This window comes from Zingiber officinale, chromosome 6A (assembly GCF_018446385.1).
Source record: "Zingiber officinale cultivar Zhangliang chromosome 6A, Zo_v1.1, whole genome shotgun sequence".
NCBI classification, from domain to species: Eukaryota; Viridiplantae; Streptophyta; class Magnoliopsida; order Zingiberales; family Zingiberaceae; genus Zingiber; species Zingiber officinale.
The window spans coordinates 129,652,180-129,675,494 of record NC_055997.1 but is presented as its reverse complement, the minus strand read 5'-3'; the positions used below and the strand labels follow the sequence as shown (position 1 = coordinate 129,675,494).

Genomic DNA, 23,315 nt, shown 5'->3' with positions numbered 1-23,315 from the left:
TTGGAGATCAAGAATCAAAAATTTTCTTATGATGGAGATAGAGCAATGGTTTGCTCTCATAGAAGGCTTCAAAGCTCCAACGAACTCCAAGGGCAAGCTTCTAAAGAAAAGCAGATGGAGCTCAGAGCAAATTCAAAGGGGCGAGGCAAATGACAAAGTGACCAAGCTTCTGGTCAACTTATTGCCTAGCCACATCTTGGCTCGAGTTGGAGAATTCGAAGATGCCAAGGAGCTTTGGAGCAAATTGGCAAGAATTCACGAGATCCCCTCCACTGTATCAAATAAAGGAGAATCCAAAGAGGGCGACTCATTGGATCAAGACCAAGAGGAGGACTCCGAGGTTGAGAGATGCTCAACCTCCGAAGAAGAGGAGATCCAAGAAGCTTCATCCTCAAGGGAATGCAACGAAGGGAACAAGGAGGGAGCATACTCCTTGTTTCATATTCAAGATGATGAAGCCTCCACCTCTAGGATTGAGGGGGAGCAATCCTTGGTGACGCCGGATCAAGAAGAAGGAGAAGCTTCTACATCCGGGTCAAGTGAAGAAGAAGAAGATGGTGCCACCTCTGAAATTCAAGAAATATCAAATGGAGGAGCAAGTGCCATCCCTATACAAGAAGGTATAAATGTTTCAATTAAAAATAAAAATCATATAATATGTTTTGAGTGTAGGGAACATGGGCACTATAAGAGCAAGTGTCCCAACTTGGTCAAGAAGAAGGGCCAAGTGGCACAAAAGGGCAAGGAGAAGCCCAAGGAGACCATCCCCGGAATAAAAAGGAGCAAGGAGCACATTGTGTGTTTTTCTTGCAACCAAAAAGGGCATTACCGAAGTCAATGCCCCAAGGGGAAGAAGATGGTCAAGGCTCAAGGAGGCACTAGTCAAGGGGGAGCCTCCAAGGTAAAAAGGAAGGTAACTTTCATTGAGCCTATTCCCTTGCAAAATGGTAAAAAGCATGCTAGGTCAAATTTTTATCATTTTAATGCTATTTACCATGAAAATAGAAAGCATGATAGCGTTAAAGAAAAACATATAGCTTTTCATGCTAAAACTACTACACCTAAGGCTAGGATTGTAGGTAAAAATCTAGGCGAAAACTCTAAGGATTTAAGATACAAGCCTAGAAACAAAAATGCTCATGGATCAAATACTAAGGACTTAGTGAGAGAAAATCAAGTCTTGAGGTCAAGACTTGATAAAATAGAGAAGACCCTAAAAATGATGGAAAATATCCTATTAGGGCAAAGTGAGCATAACTTAGGTTTAGGAAAATCAAAGCCATCCAATGGCCATAAAGGGTTGGGATACAAACCAAAAGCTAAGAAGGATGTGCCTAGTTATCATAGGGTTCCATATAGTTATGGAACGAACCCTAAGTCTAGAGGTCAAGTCAAGGATACAAGGGAAGATATCCCTAGAAGTATCTTTGCAACCAAAGTGACTAAGACTTCTAAGAAGTCTAAGAAAGTCACGAACAAGGTTACAAGGGAGGCTATCCCTAGAGTTGACCTAGAAAATGTGATCAAGGCTTCTAAGAAGCCCAACAAGGTCACTAGGAAGGTATCTAGGGAAGTTATCCCTAGTGAGTACCTAGAGCATCCAAGGAGCACCAATAGGTGTTGGGTTCCTAGGAGCATCTTCTCTACCCCATAGATGGGTTAGAGGGTGTCAACTCCGATTAGAAGGGTAGTTAACCCAACTTTGAGGAAATTGACACTCAAGGAGCATTTTCAAGGTTTTAGTTAACCTTTGAAAATGAAATGGACCTATTGATTACTCCTTGAAAGAGTAAAAATGTGCCTAATAGTGGAAGAAGTGATTTTAATCTTAAATGGCACATATTGGGAAATTCATAAGAACTATCAAGTTGGGATTTTGGTATGTTCTTAGGCAATTTAAGGCAATCCGGGCCTTAAATTTAAAAGTGCTACTCTTGAGGAAACATGGAATATGCTAACATTTGAGGACATATTTATTTTCAATTGGCATTTTCTTGAAGCACTTTAGGGCAATCTAGGTTTAAGTCGTAAGTTTAGCTAAGATTTTAAGGATACTTAGATAGTTAATCTAGGTATATTTTATTTATGCTAAATCTTGTCATGATTGTTTGCCCATCATATGTCATGACATCATGTCTATTTTTACATTCATGTTTTATTAAGAAAAATCCAAAAATACCATGTCATGACATTCATACATCATGTAGCAATAGGATATTTTCTTTTGAAAATTATTTTCTTTTGATGTATGTCATAACATAATCTTGCATTTAGTTTAATTCCTTGTAATTAAGGATGAATGGCATTTAACGACACTTATTAACAAGTGACATCCTGGGTGGATGTCTAATATCTCTAAAATGCCTACATAGATATGCATGATCTCTAGATTAGGGCAAAAACCAAATTTTACATCTCACAAAGACCTCTAAGGTGACTTGTATGTGTTTTAGTGCATATTATATACAAGTGAGATGTTAGGATGATGAACAAAGCTCAAGATGTTGATTTAGTGCATTCCTTTGAGTTTTAAATTCATCAAAACACATAGTTATGTGTTTTCCCATCATTGGGAAAGCTAATGTACAAGTCATGTGCATTATGCCCAAGGAACATGATGGGATATTGGTTTTGAAAATGTTTTTAAAATGTTTTTGGAAAACCTTGGTGAAGGCTATCTTTTGATAGTAATCACCATTGAATAGTTAAACACAAACTTGAAGAAAAACACTAAAGTTTTTGCAAGTTTTCAAGTTTGTGTCAATCTTTGAAAATATGATGTATTTTCATAGAAAGCTATTTTCCATGATTAAGTATGCCCTAAATAATGTCTACACGAAATTTCATAATTTTGGATTTTGTAGAATTTTCTAGGGGTTTCAAGTTGACCGAAATGGAATTTCAGCAACTATCGGACTCGATCGATCCATGGATCGATTGAGTTCTGAATCGATCCATGGATCGATTCAAATGGCAATTCCCGAAGCTCGCTGGATCGATCAGCCGATCGATCAGGAGTCTGAATCGATCGGTGGATCGATTCGAAAGGTTCAATCGATTGGAACCCAACTCAATCGATCCAATTGCTGGTTTTGGTGGGAAGGCCTGATTTCAGCATCTTTGAACCTATTTTAGTCTAGGTAACCATTCCAAACCCCTTAAATACATTTGTATACATACAAAGGGTGTTTTCATGTTGAAAACAAGGATGGATTGGTTAACGAAGACTAAGTAGAAGTTTAGGTTGAGGTTGTTTCAAATTTTGAATATTTGAACCTCAAAACTTCTAAATTTGGGTTTCCTAATGTTTTAGGGATTCCAAGTCATTGTTGGTGCAATGACAGAAGTTACCACCATGTCTTTAGGGGAGAGGGACTCTTTAAAGACATGAAAATTATTTTTCATGAACCTTGGAAGGTGGTTAACCTTCTGTTGTGAACTTGCTCAAGGTTGAGCATTTAAACTTGAAATGGGGAGAAATGGGGAGTGGATATCCTCATTATTTCAAGTGGACACTCAAGTGGTAGATAATGCTCAAGGTTGGGTAGTTGTCTACATTGAGGGAGAAGTTAAGGATAAATGAAGGGTATGGGATCTTCATTATCGTGTTGATCACAACGAGTGATGTTGTGAACAACGATGAGCAACTCTTCAGGGGGAGAGTTTTCAACAAATGGATTTGTTGAAGTGTGCCCAAAGGAGGGCATAGGTTGATGTGTGCCAACGAGGGGTAGAATGAAGGTGTGAATGGGAGTAAGTTAGTCCTTCATTACCTATGGGAAGGTCATAGGGGGAGAATGAAAGGACTCATGAAAGGGAGTAAGTTAGGCTTTCATTACCTAGAGGGAGTTTGCCCTCTTAGGGGGAGAATGAAGAGCTTAATTTATGCTTTCATTACCTAGTGGCATGAAGAAGGAGGCTATGGGATTAGCCTAACTTACATATGGGATTGTAAGTGTTATTGTGGTATTGTCAAACATCAAAAAGAGGGATATTGTTGGTGCAATATCCCTCAGGTCAAGGTTGACCTGGGTAACCAAGCTGAGTCTTGGTTTGGATTTAGATGTTTGACAATAAGATATTGATTGAAGAAGAGTCAAGTAGGTCAAGGTTGACTGGATACTTGACTGGGAAGTCCTAACTGGGATGTTAGGCAAAATGAAAGACCTAGTGAGTGAAGCTAGGCAGTATGAAAGTCCTGGTGAGTGAAGCCAGGCAGAAGGAAAGTCCTGGTAAGTGAAGCCAGGCAGAAGGAAAGTCCTGGTGAGTGAAGCCAGGCAGATGGAAATCCTGGTGAGTGAAGCCAGGTGAAAGTCCTAGTGAGTGAAGCTAGGCAGATGGAAATCCTGGTGAGTGAAGCCAGGTGAAAGTCCTAGTGAGTGAAGCTAGGCAGATGGAAATCCTGGTGAGTGAAGCCAGGTGAAAGTCCTAGTGAGTGAAGCTAGGCAGATGGAAAACCCTAGTGAGTGAAGCTAGGTGAAAGTCCTGGTGAGTGAAGCCAGGCAAGGGAAAATCCAGATGGATCAAGGATGATCGGACATCTGGTGTTGGGAAGTCCAAGTAGGTCAAAGGATTGACTGGATACTTGGCATGAAAGAAAAGTCCAAGTAGGTCAAAGGGATTGACCGGATACTTGGCACAGAGAAAAGTCCAAGTGGGTCAAAGGGATTGACCGGACACTTGGTAAGGGAGTCCTAGCAGGTCAAGGGAGTGACTAGATGCTAGGCATGACATACCAACAGTTCAAGGTTGACCGGATGTTGGTTTGGGAGGTTTGGGACTTGGTTTTGGACAAAAATCAAGTGCTGGATCGATCAGTGGATCGATCCAGGCTCTGGATCGATCAGTGGATCGATCCAGACCTGTCCCAGCGAACAGAGAGCCTCTGGATCGATCCGTGGATCGATCCAGAGGTCCCAATCGATCAGTGGATCGATTGGGACGCGGCTGCTTCGCGCGATAAGCGCTGGATCGATCCGTGGATCGATCCAGGCGCGTTTCCAGAGCACAGAGGCGCTCTGGATCGATCCGTGGATCGATCCAAAGCCTCCCCGATCGATTGGGAACATTCGAATCGATCGGGATCCGACCGTTGGCATCGTTTATAGCTGCAGGCGTTCGATGGCTGCGGTATCTCTTCACCGATTCACTCCAGAGCTCTCGCCAACTCCTCCACAGCGCTCACAAAGCTCAGATCGCCAGTTCTTGAAGGATCTTGGAAGCTCTCCAAGTCAAGAGGCGGATCAAAGCCAAGAAGAGAAGCTAGGGTTAGGGTTTTGTACTCATTGTAAGCTTGTAAGCTTGTATTTCTTGTATCCTTTCCCTCTCTTCTTGTATTGAGTCTTGTAGGGCTTCTCCTCCCTTGGTAGTTACCATAAAGGAGAGTTTTATTTAGTGGAGGGTGTGTGTGTTGGTGTGGATCCTTGGATTAGTCACCTCTTGTGAGGTGGATACCAAGTAAAACCAACCGTGTTAGCGTTGTGTGTTTGTTTCTGTATTTTCCGCTACACATCTTTGAAGGAACAAGCAACGCCGAGCAACGAGCGAAGCGCGACGAGCTATTCACCCCCCCCCTCTAGCTACTTTTGGTCCTAACATTTATAAGTGTGCTACTAATTTGAGTTGAAAGATCGAGAAGGGTCTTTGTTTTAACTTTTTTATAGACAATTTGTTGGTGCAGCGGTGGGGCCGGTGAGAGGGTGCAGCGTCTAAAAATAAAAAATAAAACCTTTCCGTTCTTGCCAACCAAGATTAGTAGCAATATCACAATTAAAATAAACTGAAATGAACAACTAATTAAAAAGAAAAGAGACAAACATATTTGATTTGGTTACAACCTAGGTGGTTGTTAATCTAAGGCGGTTGCAAAACTCTACTAAAAATATCTCCTTCTCTGTAGGCGGAGAAGCCTCTTACACTCTTTGAAAAACTCATAAAATTTCTAGAAAATGATTATAGTAGTTGTTCTAAAGTTGTTGTATCTTTCCTATGTCCAGGGGTCCTTTTATAGCTCTTGGAAAATCTTATCTACTACTTGAGGGTGCCTCCAAGGGGCTTGTAGGGCGCCTCCAAGGGGCTTGGAGGGTGCCTCCAAGGGGCTTGGAGGGCGCCTTCAAGGGGCTTGGAGGACGCCTCTAGCGAGGCAGCGGATAAAACTTTATCTGCTGTCAAACGGCTACAAAGACTGGATTGAGGGTGCCCCTCAATAAGCACAGAGGGCGCCTCCCATACCTTATGGAGGGTGGCTCCCATACTTATGGAGGGTGCCTCTCATCCTTTATGGAGAGCGCCTCACATACTTATGGAGGGTGCCCTCTGCCTGCAACATATAAATAGTTCCAGTCTTCTTTTGGATCTTCCGCTGCTCCATTCGCTTGGGTGATTGCGGCCAACCGAAATAAGGCTCAACCGAACCTAATTTTCGACCTTCTACTTGAGCAGGCTTCCGCTCCGGCTTCTCGTCCCTCGAACGTCGCGTATGTTCTTCTCGTCCACCGATGTACTCTTCCACAACCCTTTCATCCCTCGGATGCACCGAGCCCGTCAGCTCCCTTCCTGTGTCATCCTTCTCGCTAGTTGCATCTTCCGCTCGACTTCTTGTGCTCCTAAGCTCCTGCACACTAGACACAGGGATCAAAACCAAACAAGACCCAACCTAACTTGGTTGATCACATCAAAATAACCACGGGGTCCAACAATCTCCCCCTTTTTGATATGTATCAACCTAAGTTCAAGTTAGGGTAATAACAGACAAGTAATAAAAAAAATCTTAAGTATAAAGTTTGCAATAAAAGAAATTGCAACACCAAGTATAAAATAAACTGATTTGAATTCAGAATTTGAAAAAAAATTTCTAACTCCGCACTCCTCCTAAACTTGTACCTATTTCTCCCCCTTTGATCACATCAAAAAATATGGAGATTTTAAAAAAAAACTTAATTTACTAAAAACAAGTAAAAGAAATTTAAAACAATTTCTAACTTATGGAGTTTTTCAAAAATTGACAAACATTGGAAGCAATTATCTTAATTAATTTCACAAGCTTATCAGTTTGTCAATTAAATATCTAATTCAATAATCAACTTCCATGCTGTGGCGAGGCACTAGGTCTTCTTGGTTATTGGATCATCAACCACTTCCAGACAAAGTCTTTTAAAGAATTTAAATATTTAATCTTTTTTGAAAGCCTTAGAAAAGTGTTTAATCTAAGTAAGACTTTGGAACCCAATATAGGTTCCTTCCTATTGGGTTAACTAAGAATTTTGGGGAGAGGGGTACATATTCTCTGGGAATTTTTCTAAGTTGACCTTGGTGATGTCTAATATACCAATTTAATTTACCATAAATTCTAAGTTTTGATTTTTGAAAGTTATTCAAGCATGCATGGTCATTTTTCAATTTTTTGATTTCTATTTTTAATTTTTCATTTTTTAATTTTAGATTATCATACAATTGTAGAGGACATACTTTTGCTAAATTCAATTTTAATTCAGCATTTTCCTTTTCTAGTTTAACTAGATCTTTAGTAAGACTTTTAATAAATTTAAAAGACTGTTTGGGAGAGAGCACGTACCTCACTTACCTCAATTTTTGATGCTCCCTCTTCATCGCTGCTTTCTTCTGATGTTCCTCCCCTTTCATCAATGCTCATCTCTAAGTTGGTTTCATCTTTCACTTGATGGTTGACCATTAGGGCTAGTCCTAAGAAGGCTTCAACCTCGGACTCTGAGGAAGATAAATCGTCCCATGTGACCTTCAGGGTCTTGTGTTTGGAGGATGTTGGTTTTTTGTACTTTTTTTTTCTTGTCCCTTTTCTTCAATTTTGGACAGTCATCCTTGATGTGCCCTTCTTCGTTGCAGTTGTAGCATCATACCTTTCTTTTGTTTCGGTAATCCCTCTTTGTCTGCGATTTAAATTTGTTAGACTTAATAAATTTATTGAATTTCCTTACCATTAGCGTTGCTTCGTTTTCATCAATTGATTCTTCGGAGTCTGAATCGTTGGTTCTTGTCTTCAGGGTAACATTGTGACTTGGTCCTTTTCTTTGTCCTGCACATCGAGATTCATGTAATTCAAAAGTAGAAAAAAGACTTTCAAAAGTACTTACCTCAAGATCCTTGGAAATATAGTAGGAGACTACTATCGTTGTCCATTCGGGTGTTCTTAGGAACGCATTTAAAGCATACCTTTGTGTGTCCCGATTCGTTACCGTTTCTCCAAGGTTTGTTAGTCCAGTGATCAGCTCCTTGATTCTTCCGTGAAGTTATGCTACTGACTCTCCTTCTTCCATTCGGATATTCATTAGTTGATTCCGGAGCACATCCCGTCTCGCAAGCTTCGTTTCGGAAGTTCCTTCGTGTAGTTCCAGGAATTTCTCCCAAAGTTTCTTTGTTGAGTCATAGTTGCCGATTCGATTGACCTCCTGGGGCAGAAGAACGTTGAGCAGATGGAATTCTGCTTTACCGTTCGCCACGAAGTTGACTTGCTCCTTCTTCGTCCACTAATATTCTTCTTTGTCTTTTGGAACTGTAAAATCATATTTCATTGTTAAAAGAATTTCAAAATCTATTTTGAAGAATACCTCCATTAGTGTTTCCATTGTGCGAAGTCTCCCTCGAACTTTGGTAGATGAATGCTTGTACCGGCCATCATTTTGATTTTGATGCTTCAGTCGGCGGTTAGTCCTTCTGAGGCGGTTGGACTCTGATATCACTTGTTGGTGCAGCGACGGGGCCGGTGAGAGGGCGCAACATCTAAAAACAAAAAATAAAATCTTTTCGTTCTTTCCAACCAAGATTAGTAGCAATATCACAATTAAAATCAATTGAAATGAACAACTAATTAAAAAGAAAAGAAGCAAACAGATTTGACTTAGCTACAACCTATGTGGTTGTTAATCCAAGGCAGTTGCAAAGCTCTATTAAAAATATCTCCTTCTCTATAGGCGGAGAAGTCTCTTACACTCTTTGAAAAACTCAGAAAATCTCTAGGAAATTATTACAGTAGTTGTTCTAAAGTTGTTGTATCTTTCCTAGCTCCAGGAGCCCTTTTATAGCCCCTGGAAAATCTTATTTATTGCTTGAGGATGCCTCCAAGGGATTTAGAGGGTGCCTTTAGCGAGACAGCGGAGCTTTATCCGCTGCCAAACGGCTACAAAGACTGGGCCGAGCGCACCCTCAATAAGCATGGAGGGTGACTCCCATACCTTATGGAGGGTGCCTCCCATACTTATGGAGGGCACCCCCCCATCCTTTATGGAGGGCCCCTCCCATACTTATGGAGGGTGCCCTCTGTATGCAGCATATAAATAGTTCCAGCCTTCCTTTGAATCTTCCGCTGCTTCGTTCGTTTAGGTGATTATGGCCAATCGAAATAGGGTTCACCTGAACTCAATTTCTGGTCTTCTCCTCAAGTAGGTTTCCACTTTGGCTTCTCGTCCCTCGAACGTCACGTGCGTTCTTCTCGTCCACCGGTGCATTCTTTTCGCAACCCTTTCGTCCCTCGGATGCACCAAACCCGTCAACTCCCTTCCCGTGCCATCCTTCTCGCTAGCTGTGTCTTCCGCTCGACTTCTTATGCTCCTAAGCTCCTACACATTTAGACACAGGGATCAAAATTAAACAGGACCCAACCTAACTTAGTTGATCACATCAAAACAACAACGAGGTCCAACACAATTCACCCCCTCTTACCGGCCCCGCTGCGCCAACAAGTTGAAGTCAACCTAATACCAAGCAAGGTGTGAATTCAACCTTAGAAATGCTGAAATTAAGGTTAGCAATCGATTGATGAACTTCACCAGTCGATTGGCAAACTCAAGGCCCAAAACCTTTAGATTTTGGTGATCAAATCGATTGGTATAATCAATTAAGCAGCGCTAATTGATTGATGGTCACCCTTAATTGATTGGGAGCTCAATTCATGAAAACAGAAAGAGCCGAAATTGATTAGGTCAATCGATTCTGATATCCCTAATCGATTAAGGCAATCGATTAGCTAGGTTTTTCTCAAAGTACAGTAGACTTCTGAATTGATTAGTCTAATCAATTCAGAGGTGTCAATTGATTAAGGCAATCATTTGACTAATTGTTCGCATAAGCATAGAAGGCAGTGGAATCGATTGGGGAGATCAATTTAGTCATCATTAATCTATTGGGGTAATCAATTGGAGGCTCTTCGCGGAGAACAGAAAACTTCATAATTGATTGGATTAATTGATTAAAAATTGATAATTGATTGATATGACTCACCAATCGATTAGACAGATGAAAAAAAAAAATCATTTTATAGGTTTTGAATGATCGATTTGATGTGACAATCAATTAGGAGTACGACTAATTGATCGGGAGATATTTTTCAGCCCAAAAGAACCCCTAGTAATAGGGGTTTCATGGAAAGAACGAGTTACAAGTTCTTGGAAAGTTGAGGAAGGAGTGTTACTGTATTTCCAATTGATGAAAGAGATTTCTAAGCAATAAGAAAGCACTCAAAATAATATTCATGTAAAGTTATTTGTTTTCATTGTATTTATTTTTATTTCTTATTCTACTTCTTGTGTTTGAGATTATACGAGACTTTTCTACTTCCGGTAAGGAGATTTTCATAATAGAGTTATGAGTATGTAAAATAAATCCTTGGATTAGTCATCTCAAAAAAATAGATACCAAGTAAAATCGAAGGTATTATCTTTGTTTCAAATTTCTATTATAAATCAAGTTCAAAGAAGTGAAAGAGTTATTTACCCTTCCTCTAATTTATACGTGTCCTAACATCCATGTGAATGGTATTGGTTAAATTTTGAAATCCTAATTTGAGGTAAGATTTTGAGCTGGCAAGGATGTTTCTTAGCACCAAATCTTACCAGAAATGATTGGAATCGTAAAGGATGGTAAAATGTTGGATGTCAAAGCTAAGTTGTCATCGGTCAGGCCTCATGTTCGACGACTGAAAAGCCTGTCGCAAAATGATTTGATATGTGAAATCTCCAAGACTATTGGTCGCAATGTTACACCCATGAGACTTACATTTCTTCTCTTATTTCTTCTTTTTTCTTCTTCTTCCAAAGAAAAAAGAAAAAAAAAAATATTGCTCCCGCAGGGTAAGTTTTTTTTGTTTGTTTGTGTTTTCTTTACAAAAAAAATACAATGGTTGATTCAGAAGTTCCACATGTTGCTATTTATATTGTGGCACGTGATCTGCACGTGCTCGTAAAAATCTACTAAAGTGGTGGTGGTTGTGAAAACGAGCCGTAATCGCTGAGGAGCGAGCATCCGGAAGCAGGGTGTGGTGGTGGTTGTGATTCTACCGCCAGGCTGCATGGGAGGCGGATGAGGACTTGAGAACGGATGCTAGCTCTCGGGCGTTGGCCTGGACAAGGAATCGCCGGCCCTCGGCGACGTCCCGTTGGACTCCATAACCGTCCTGGAGGCAATGGCCGAGCTCCCGAAGCGTCGACATGGCCGAGAAACGCCGCGTGGGCACACAGCGCCACACCGGCGTGAAGGTCTTTGTCTCCCTTGGAGCCGCGGCTTCCGTGGAACTGAATCACGGCGAGGGAGTACAGAGCTGCCGCGTGAGACGCCATCGCCGCCCGGGCCATCAGCGCCGCCCCGCTTCCCCTGTTCTCTAGGCAGTAGAATCGAATATGCATACCAAATTTTCACACAAAGATCACATCTTTATCCTTCGAATCTCTCGAAACCCTTCAATTTAGTCGATGAATGAACACCTACCATTCCCAGCACGTAACAAGCTTCAATGTTTCCGGAATCGGCGCACTGCTTCAGGAATTTATGCGCCGAATCCGACCAATTTTTAGCCTTAATTACGAGAGATTTCAGAGACGCCTTGGCAAGAACAAGGGGATTCCATCCCAATCCTTTCAATCTCTTACAACTATCAAATTAAAAAAAATATATTTTTGATCACATAAATATATATATAAAATGGGCTAAAGTTATCACGGCAGGTGAGGCAGTTCGTACGTTAGCGTCACGCTCACAAGATCCGAAGGTGAACCAGCGGTGGCGCTGAGTTTGCAGAGGATTTTTACGAGCACGTGCAGATCACGTGCCGATTCCGTCTCAAATTCACGGACCAATTAACGGCAGGGACATAAGTGAGAACGAAAATGATTTATAAGAGACATAAATAGGAACGAAAATATTTGAGGGACATAAGTGGGAAAACTCAGAAACAATAGATACGTAATAATGTATTTCCCCACAATACAATAAATATCTCCGTTCTCCCCCTTTTCTTACTTTCCTGCTCGTCGAATCCCGCTTCCGATCGATCTGAAGATTTGTGCTCTCGCTCTCTTCCTCTCCTTCTCCGATCGTTGTTCTCTTTCAGATTCAGATCCGCGAGGTAAGATTTGGATGCTCACCGATCTGTTTGTCGGATCTTCTCTTTGGAACCGCCGCTTAGTTTTGATTTCCTTCACCTTGCAATTGCTTGGTTCGATCTAGATACTTGCTTTCGTTTTCGAGTTCATGTGTTTCGTATTGTCTTAAACTGTTTCTGTGAATGAAGTTTATGTAGTTTTCTCCGATGGAGAATGTTTACTGGTTTTCTCCGTATTAGTTTTGCAGGATCCATTAGTTTAGTCTTAGATATCTGATAGCATCTTCTGATCTTGTCGACTGACTTACTCGTTGATGGGTTTTCTCCCTCACTCTGGTTGTCGAACCTTTGTCGCATGACAAGCTTATGGCTTCTCTTTGGATCCGTAATGGCTTCAGATCGTCTTAAAACGCATGTCAATAGTTGGATAAGATCTTTTATGTTTTTCTTACTGCACTTGATTGGAGAGCAAATATCTAAGTTTCAGATGCGATTTCAACTTAGAACAGAAGTGTTTCTTGAATAAGAAACTAGGACAGATGCAACAACAATAATAAAATGTTTGTATCCAATAACTTGTTTTGACTTCTACATTAGATCTCTTGTTTTGTCTCTCCGGAATTGCTTCTTTTCTTTTTATTCTAGTGGGATACTCTGTTTTCTTCAAATAAGTTGAAAATTTTCTTTATGAACATAAAATGGTCGAAGTTGAACGCTAAATGATTGCCTGTTGCGCGGCGCCCCGGTCCGGGTGCTAAGATTGAACCTAGTTGTCGGCAAATTCTCCCGTCCGTCCGTCTCTACCGGCGCTGCCGGTCCTGGCGCCGACCATCGCTCTGACCACCGCCCTCCCGTTGCGCCGCCTGTAGCAGGCAGCAGCAGTCATCGATCCGTCGCCGACACCCACTCTGGGATTCCCCATTTGCCTCCTCTAATTTCCGCAGGCGCCGGGAATTTCACCGCCGCTCATGAAAAGGACAATCGGCCATTGTGTCCGGGGTACACCTTGTTCGCGTACCGCCTCGAGTGGGTCTTTGTACTTGAGACGGGCCGCGAGGGCGTTGAACTCGATTAGGACCCAGGCGGAGACGAAGCGGCATACGATGGCCGCCCACGGGTCGATGAGGGAGCACTCGGAGGTGGTGGCCACGAAGCCACCGTGGAGGCCGTTGCACACGTCCACAGCATTTTCAGTGCGCGTTCTGGAGGCCCTTCCTGAGTAGCGTAGCAATGAAGCCGGAGAGGGTGGTGGGACGGCGGTGTGTCTGGCGGCTGACAACTCCATGGATGCCGCTGCTGTGGCTGTACTACTTGAAGCTGCACAGGAAGGGGCCTGGGTTGAAGCCGAACCACCCGAACCAGAGGAGGAAGGAGCCGGGCATCACCAAGAAGGTGGAGCGACCTGGCAGCTCCATCATGCTACTGACGTGGTCAACCGCTCAACGCGGGGTCCCTCAATTAGCGCGCCCCAGTAACGGGCGATCCCTCCGACCATTTGAACCTGGTGATCACCGATGTCGGTGGAAATTAGACGAGGTAGATGAGGAAATCCCTGAGTGGATGTCAGCAATGGTCCGGACGCAGCTTCCGCCGGCACAACGTGTCGGCGGTGGCCTCTGTGGAGATCAGCGCTGGGAGCCAGCGGCGTCGGTGAAGTGGAGAAGATGAGAGGGAGGTATTTAGGATATTTTCTATGCGTACAAAGGCAAAGCACCACCTTTTGATAATTAAAAAGTACGGACACTGTCCCAGGGTGTAGCGTAGACGATGGGCGTATGGTATTTCTGGCGTAATGGTCAGGGGTCGATTATCAGAAACTGACGACCTGGGATTTACCTCGCCATATGCCTATGACCTGTGTACATGCATGAACCTCCCTCCATATCCGTAAGACCAGCACTAAGAGGACCGCTAAGATAGCGGATCTATCTTTAAAAAGTACGGACGTCAAAAAATAACTTAAGGCGCCTTTTAGAATTTTGACTTTATTTTTTCCTATTAACATTAGGCTTTTCTTTGTGAACATAAATCCACTGAATATCTCAGTTAGAAAATAGATGATCTTTATTATTCCATTTTTGCATTTTGTTACGAAATTGTATGCTTGATCCTGCTTTTTGATATGGGCTAGGCTTCTTCATGAACAAAAGTCAATTCCTTTTAAGTGGCATGTACCTAAAGGAGCTCTATAAACCAAAATGTGTTGTTTTATTTTGGTGTTTATTGAACAGAAATGTTACAGTGAGTAATCTACTTCAATTTTCTTTCTCATGATAATCGAAAGTATATTAAGGTTTTTAAAGCGCTTATATATTCAAATTCACATTTTTACTCAATGTTGATTTTGTTGTAAATCTATTTCACTTGGGACACCTAAATTTGATTAGACATTAAGTCATAATTTCATCTTTGACTTCTTGCTTTAATGTGCATGTGTACTAATCAATCATTGTTGATAAGTATAAATTACCCGCTTCTGCAAGTTTTTCTGTATTTTTTACCTCAATTTTCTAGTCTGATAGAAGTACTTGCTCATAACCATTTGGATTTTTTGAGCTTCTTAGTTTTTCTGGATTGTTTTACCTCTAAGAGATAGATAAGTCTTGATTATGATTTTATAATATTTTTTACCATTGTTCAATCAGTTTACTTACTGAGCTTTATGTTTTTGCCCCTTCTTATTTTAGTCTGGATCTTCTAAATTCTTTGAAAATGAAGTCTCCCCTCGTAATCTTTCAACAGGTTAAACATGGTTCTCACAAGAATAGGCCTTGCCGGTCTTGCTGTGATGGGCCAAAACCTGGCCTTGAACATTGCTGAGAAAGGATTTCCTATTTCTGTATACAATCGAACCACCTCAAAAGTTGATGAGACTGTGGAACGTGCTAAACTCGAGGGGAACCTCCCTGTTTATGGTTTCCATGAACCTGAAGCTTTTATCAACTCGATCCAGAAGCCCCGTGTTGTCATCATGCTCGTGAAAGCCGGTGCACCAGTGGATCAAACCATAACCACGCTTTCAGCTCACATGGAAGTGGGTGACTGCATAATTGACGGAGGCAATGAATGGTACGAGAACACTGAGAGGCGCGAAAAAGCAATGGCTGAACTTGGCCTCCTGTATCTTGGAATGGGAGTCTCCGGCGGAGAGGAGGGTGCGCGAAATGGCCCTTCATTGATGCCTGGAGGATCTTATGAGGCTTACAAGAACATAGAAGATATTCTTCTAAAGGTAGCTGCTCAGGTGCCTGACAGCGGCCCCTGTGTTACATACATCGGCAAAGGTGGTTCTGGCAATTTCGTAAAGATGATCCATAATGGGATCGAGTATGGGGACATGCAACTGATCGCCGAAGCTTATGATGTGTTGAGGTCAGTAGGGAAGCTTACTAACGAAGAGTTGCAGCAAGTTTTCTCAGAGTGGAACAAGGGGGAACTCCTCAGCTTCTTGATCGAGATCACAGCCGACATTTTCGGGGTAAAGGATGATAAGGGGGATGGGTATCTCGTCGACAAGGTGTTAGACAAGACTGGAATGAAAGGTACTGGCAAATGGACTGTGCAACAAGCAGCTGAGTTATCGGTGGCTGCGCCAACCATTGCAGCATCTCTCGATTCCAGGTTTCTCAGTGGATTGAAAGAAGAAAGAGTTGCAGCTGCTAAAGTTTTCCATTCATGTGTCTTCGAGGGTGAGCCAGTCGACAAGAAGAAGTTAATAGATGATGTGAGGCAAGCGCTTTATGCCTCGAAAATTTGTAGCTATGCACAAGGCATGAATCTGATAAGAGCAAAGAGCATTGAGAAAGGGTGGGATCTTAAGTTGGGGGAGCTTGCCAGAATATGGAAGGGAGGGTGCATTATCCGCGCAATCTTCTTGGACCGGATCAAGAAGGCCTACGATAGGAACCCTGAGTTATCGAGTCTGCTGGTGGATCCTGAGTTTGCCAAAGAGATACAAGATCGCCAATCGGCTTGGCGCCGAGTCGTTTGTCTTGCTATCAACTCGGGCATAAGCACTCCAGGGATGTCAGCTAGTTTAGCTTACTTTGACACCTACAGGAGGGAAAGTGTGCCTGCCAATTTGGTTCAAGCCCAAAGAGATTACTTTGGAGCTCATACATATGAGAGGATTGACATTCCTGGGGCTTTCCATACCGAATGGTTCAAGATTGCGAAGCAGTCCAAGATCTGATCGCCTGCATCACGTGCTAGTAGTATCGGATTTTCAGTTCTAAAAGCTGTCGATCGTGCAAATAACGTCCAATATCAGGACCAGGCAATTGATTTAGCTGTATAATTATCTGAGAATGCTGTTTCAGTGGATTCATTTGAAGCCCTCACATTCGTATTATGGATTAAGCTTTAGGGGTTATTTTACCAGTTAAACTTAAACCTACCCTTATGATTTCAGAAACTCTGGTTGGATTTTGTTTTATATCATCTATTTAGTTTTTTGTTTGCTAATTTCTAGTTCCCAACTTAGTTAAAGACGGGACATTTTAGTATTGATAATTTCGCTAATAATTTGTTCATCAGTAACCAGTGAATGATTGCTGAAAGTAATTTTTTTTTGTTTTCTTGAAAGAACGTGGAGATTGCGGGAATGTGAGATTACAAGCAACAGCAGTTACTGCACTGCTTAGATGGTTACGAAGACCGGAGTCTAATTATCTGTGAAGTGTGTTTGTTCATGAATTCTTAGATCTGTCTTCGATTAAAACTTTGTGAGAACTCGCCCCGATCAAAACTTGCGTATCTCAACCTGCTCCTCCTGTGTCATTAACAATTAGATTGAAAATTAGACCGAATAAGTTTTAGATCATCTTCTAATTGGTCAAATATTCAATCAGTTTAATTTTAATTTGAGATCATCTGGTCCACACAAACTAATTAGTCATATTTATCATATCCATTTAAAATAAAAATAATTAAGAAAAATTATATAATATATATAAACTGATATAAAAACCATTTATTAATAACTATTAGTATAGGCACTAACATAATTAACGTCGCAATGACAGCGTACCAAGCAATCTGTTCTTCCTTAACACATTTGTTAATTAATTTGCAGGTAATTTTTTTTGTATTCAAATGAGGTTGGAGAAACATTTCATTCTCAGACGCACTAAAGTAGTATACACTATACAGCATAGAAAGTACATTGTCTTAACACTTTGAAATTATATGCTTCAAAAATTTAAACCCAGCATCCCATGATGCTATGAATAAAATACAAAGAGCTGCCCTATAGTAATAAATTTTTTTTAATGGATAGTTGACCTAAAAATATTGAACTAATAGATCCTCTGCTATTAGAGCTTTCCAATTTATCTAGTGGCCAGTGAAAAATTTCTGTAAGATCAAATTAGTTATCCCCAGAATTAGTCAATATAAACTGTATACCTTATACCAGTTAAAAAAACATATACAAAGAGCTACCAATCAAAAAAAAAAAAAATTTGAGTCTAAGCTTATCTTCATGGAAGATATTCCTGGCGATACTTTTTCAGCTCTTGGATCTCCACTTTCCAATGACACGCCATGAGGATCTTCTTTGACCAAACGGTAAGAACGCGAGAAGAGCTCCAAAAATCAGCTATGGAATTGCTTGCTTCCACAAGAACAATAGCAAATACTGCATCATAACCACCAGCTCCTGGCACACCTGCTACCAGAACTCCTTCCAGGTTCATTGTGGCATCCAGAAGTTGAGTTTGGGGTTCTGGTTCGATCTATCAAGTCAAAAAACAGAATGCAAGAGAAAACACAATTGTTAAACATTTGCAGGTATTTTTTTTTTTTTAATTCAAATGAGATTGGAGAAACATTTCATTCTCAGGCGGCTCTAAAGTAGTACACGACATAGTAAGTATATTGTCTCGACACTGTTTGAAATTATTTGCCATTTGAAACGCAACCACGATTAAAAAATTCAGAAATTTAGACCCAGCATCCCATGATGCTATAGAATACAAAGAGCTACCGATCAAAATTTTGTCTTAGACTATCTTCATCGAAGATATTCCTGAAGACACTTTTTCGGCTCTTGGATCTCCACTTTCCAATGACACGCCATGACGATCTTCTTTGACCAGAAGGGGCAGAACACGAGAAGAGCTCCAAAAATCAGCTATGGAATTGCTTGCTTCCCCAAGAACAATAGCAAATACAGCATCATAACCACCTGCTCCTGGCACACCTGCTAACAGAACTCCTTCCAGGTTCATTGTGGCATCCAGAAGTTGAGTTTGGGGTTCTGGTTCGATCTATCAAGTCAAAAAACAGAATGCAATAGAAATAACTATGATAGCATGATAAAAGAGCTACTAAATATTATGTTACAAACAGAAGCGGTAGGTACACTTTGAATGCTGGTACTGTTTGTACTTCTGATTTCTAAGTGCTTAAAATATAAATCCTCTGGCATCTAACGATGAACCTCCATAAAGAAATGAAAAGGGAGAGATTCTCTTGTAGGACATAAAAGACTTTGCAATTATGATGTTTGCTGCAAAATGCTTTTGCAAGAGGGATATAAATCAAGGAATCTGACATCAAAGTAAAATATTACCGGTACGCCTGCTTCTTTTCCCATCTCTTGCATATAAGCTCTGACCTCTAGGAAAGCATGTCTTGCTCCTAACAAAGACTTGACGACGGATTCTTGAAATTGGTCAGATATTAACTCCATCCACTGCAAAAGCATTGGATCCCATTTCAGAATGATACCTCAATAGAGAATTTCCATAAACAGCTATCCCAATTTAATCCGGACATTTCAGAATAAAAATATTGCGGATTAAATTATCATCCTAGTATTTGGTAATCTCACAATAATAGGTTTTGCAGCAAATAACGCTCTTACCAAATGAATGGGCATTGAGAAACTACATGTGATCTAAATTGATTTTATTTTATACTAACTGCATAAAAGTTGGCTTTTATTCTCTTCCTAGTTTTTAATTATGGAGAGAGAAAATTTTAAGAAGAAAGATTGAGAAGTACAAATTACCAATTACTACTACAGCATTAGAAGTTACCCTTCCGTAAGTGTGATGACTGCAAATGCCAATGATATTAATGTATGCCTCCCGATGGGTCTCAGATAATTGCTGTAACTGCCTAAGTTGTGCTTCAAGTGTTGAATTTGCCTCCGCAATGTTTTTCCATGTTTCTTGGGATTTGTGAGGATCAGCTTTCTGCCACCGCTTAACAGCACCTACCATGGAAGGTGTAGATGAACCTCCAGTGCCTGGTTCCCCCAATAGCTATTAATAGTAACGTGTTAGCATAGCATGATGACAGAGTCTGGGAAGAAGAAGCAAGACATGAACAACCAAGCCATAAAATGAAAGGATCGGTGAATATCATTCTTTGACAAAATTGAGCCATCTTTGCTCATGCAAATGAGAAAGCTCAGAATTGTTGAAACATGAATGTGAGGTGAAAAGCGATTAATCAGACGTTAAAGTCTAATCATGAAATGATTGATGCAAACAGATTGATGCTTCATTTTGCAGAATAAAAAAATTGCAATAGATAGAACTTAGTAAAACTAGCTTTGATAGTTAATTAACTTACAAGGGTCATAAGTGGAGGTAAACAAAATGGAAATCTTTTATGGTCCCAATTCTCCTCCAAAATATGTTTGACTACATCTGGTAAGCTCGTACTTCCCATCAGCTGTTGTTTCACAACACCAGAGTTAAAAAGTTATGGCTTATCAGACAATATAAATACCAACAAAAAAAGAAGAAATGTTACACAAGCAAGAAAACAAAAACAAAAACAAAAAACAAAACCCTTAAAATGTACCTTTAGTAAAGTAAAAGTAATCCTAAAATCAAAGTCAACATTCAATGCAAGTGCATTGATGGAAAAAACAAGTTCAGTGCCAAATCAAATCTTGGAATTATTATAACAAAACTGACATATTGAAAAAAACATTTGCACTAGTAGAATACATAGTTTAAATTGCAAAGGCAAAAATTGATGAAAAATCATATAAAATTAGCAAATTAACATTTGTGACTATGCACATAATGGTAAATGAGGAGAAGAAACCTGGGTAGGCATCAAAAGAGCAGGCGAAAATCTGATGTAACGTTGACTGCCATAGACAGCAGCACTGACATCAAAGCCGCTGCCAATTTTTCCTTGAGCTAAACAATGAGCACTTTGGGCAACAATGTGTACTAAATCAAGATCTGAATCAGATATTTTGTCATCTAACTGGCTTCTGCTTGAAAAAGGAAGAGTAACAACTCCAAGGTAATGAAGGAGTGCTGCAACGACTGATGTGGTCATTGCTGCTGATGAGCCAAGTCCTGTTTTTGCAACCTCAGGTTTGCATTGCTCTCCAGGAAGTGTTCCATTAGAAGCCACTCGATTAAATGTTATTGAAGAAAAAGGAGGAAGTGAAGCCAATGACTCTCGAGTCAAAGGTAAGCCATGCGCTTCAATCTGAAGATAATATTTGCAGATAATTTATCCATATATAACTTTAGCTATGTAAACTGGCATTTATGATCAATAAAACAGAAGATAATTAAAAATAAATAAATGCAAGTATGATAACATAAAAAAAGTGTGAAAAAAATTAAATTAAGCTATAAAAAACTGGATCCATCAGGTGCTAAGGCATCCAGGAGAAAACAATTTCTTCCAAACAGAAAGATGGGAGTCACCTGATTTCTGTAAGAGTAGAAATCATTGCTTCCTAAGATTGTAATATCAAGACCTGCATGGAGAAGTGTAAAACTTAGAGAAAAGAGCTAATTAAGTACATATATATCTAAAAATAAAGAAAAAAAACATACCTTGTAGAAGTAGTTTTTGTAATTTATCCTTTTCCTTTTCAGAGAGTATTACCTTGGATGCAGCTATAGCATATTGCACAGCTTGCTCCACAAAGGGATTGACTGAGTCCCTGAAAACATAAGTTGATAGAGAACTAAGCAATTTACCCTGTATTAGAATGCCTCATTTCTATGCAACCTTTGTAATATCCATTGATCATTATCTTTGGAGGGCGAAGAATCAACCTTTATTGAGAATCAATTAAATCCTTTCTTTTGTATAACTATAAACTACCCTGAAATCATAAGTTGATAGAGAACTAAGCAATTTACCCTGTATTAGAATGCCTCATTTCTATGCAACCTTTGTAATATCCATTGATCATTATATTTGGAGGGCAAAGAATCAACCTTTATTGAGAATCAATTAAATCCTATCTTTTGTATAACTATAAACTACAGAACCAACTAAATCTACAGCCACGACAAAGCAATATGTTGCTGTGTCCAGCGGTAATTTCGTGATGTTTAGACCAAAATCGATAAGGCTGCATCAAATCCCACTGGCCTTGTGATTGCACGAACAGATGCATTACAAATAAGGAGGCAATAAAGTACTTGCCTTGAAGAAGTGCACTGCAGAATAGAGTTTTTCAGAGACAACTTGTATGTGGCCTCCCAAGAAAGCTGAGGGGAAGTTACTTTAACATCTGTCCATGACTGAAGAAGCTCACTTATCAGTCGAAAACTATAAACAATTGCAACAAGGAAAATACTCGATTTGGTATATAATTCAAGGCACACACATAATGCAATTGCATTCACACTTCTCTTCACCCCAAACTAAATTAGCAAGGAAACTTATAATTACCAATATTGTTGATGGCTATTTTCATGTTTAGATTTTCTTTTCTACTTATTCTCCGAAAAAATCCCATTGGCGAATCAAGGATAGATCTTTTTCAGTTGCATCATATGATAATGTGATCAAAGAACAAAAGGAAAGGCACCACTCACCCAGACCCAACTATCAGGTTTGATATCGTCGTACAGCGGTTTGACGATGGCATAGAAGCGAGCGGTGGTGGTGAAAACTATGCCAGCATTTGGCCTCTCCAAGATGAGGTAGCCGCCTGTGATCAAGACCTTTCCAGGAGCCGAAGCAACCCTAGAGAAACAGAGATAAACACATATGACGAAACGGATGCAGAATCCCAAAAATGCAATCCGAACTAGACACGGAAAAAGAAAACGAACTCACACTTCCATTGTTCTCCGATGAATCTTCTCACTGTGACACCAATCCAATCCGCCAAGATTACCACAGTTTTGCGCTTATCAGAGCATACGTAGGGTTTTTGCCGCACCCAAAGTAAGAGAAAACCCTCTACGCTGTCGAAGAAATCGGAGAAGCCAATCGAAGAAGACGGATCTGGAGTCCTACACTGCAGCCAGCCCTCCCCAGAAGACGAACGTGATGATCAGATTCCTCGTCGTCTCCGGCCACCAGACGAGGCAAGGCAATTCACAGATCCTTCTGCTGCTGGGCCTCTGCGAGATCGAGTTAGTCCACTAGCTACCAAATAGGCTTGGTTGGGGGATCGGAACTGGACTATACCCAGCGCATCGACAGTCTGAGTAGGCAATTGCACCAATATTATTAAAATATTCTTGAAATATATTTTAGTGATTTTGGTCACCGGAGATTTGCTCATGACGACGACCACAGTTAGAAATTTCCAAATGAGAAGAGAAATCACGATTAGTTTCTCCTTTGAGTTTTCTGTGTCATGTTCCCTATTTTACTTGAAGATAGAAGCCGTAAATTCTATTTGAGCCCTAATTAATTCGTCCGACTAAATAATTTAAACGTATTAGTTATCAATCTATTTTTAAGTAGATTCAAACGAGCTGACTGGCCTGGGCTGTGATCCGTGCAAATCGGCGCTTAAATTGATCCGCAGGTTGAAAAAAAAAAAATTTCTTTCAATGGGCTCGTAGACTTAGACTCGTGGTTGACCTGTCTACTCCCAATGAGAATGAGGCTAAGGCTGAGGCAGAGGCAGTTGCCAACATGTTAAAATTAATGATGATCATGGATTGAATTGGTTTGATTATTGGGATAAAAAAATTAATCTGTTCTATTATATCAGAAAATATAATATCAG

The 23,315-nt window shown here is 40.5% G+C and overlaps 2 protein-coding genes and 1 pseudogene across 2 annotated transcripts; 1 reads left to right on the top strand and 2 right to left on the bottom strand.

Moving 5' to 3' along the window:
• Positions 1–11,219: 11,219 nt before the first annotated feature.
• On the bottom strand, positions 11,220–13,631 carry LOC121995328 (annotated as a pseudogene).
• LOC121998075 (6-phosphogluconate dehydrogenase, decarboxylating 1) lies at positions 12,230–16,723 on the top strand. Its single transcript, XM_042552820.1, has 2 exons — positions 12,230–12,370; positions 15,089–16,723. The coding sequence occupies exon 2, from the start codon at positions 15,096–15,098 to the stop codon at positions 16,536–16,538; it is 1,443 nt and encodes a 480-aa protein (XP_042408754.1). The 5' UTR covers positions 12,230–12,370; positions 15,089–15,095; the 3' UTR covers positions 16,539–16,723.
• Positions 16,724–18,165: 1,442 nt separating this feature from the next.
• On the bottom strand, positions 18,166–22,756 carry LOC121998074 (phosphomevalonate kinase, peroxisomal-like). The gene is made up of 10 exons (XM_042552818.1): positions 22,409–22,756; positions 22,165–22,315; positions 21,770–21,867; positions 21,169–21,278; positions 21,037–21,089; positions 20,414–20,812; positions 19,931–20,032; positions 19,390–19,617; positions 18,921–19,043; positions 18,166–18,615 (listed from the first exon to the last, which is right to left on the bottom strand). Exons 1-10 carry the CDS (start codon positions 22,414–22,416, stop codon positions 18,349–18,351), a joined length of 1,539 nt encoding a protein of 512 aa, XP_042408752.1. The 5' UTR covers positions 22,417–22,756; the 3' UTR covers positions 18,166–18,348.
• Positions 22,757–23,315: the final 559 nt, after the last annotated feature.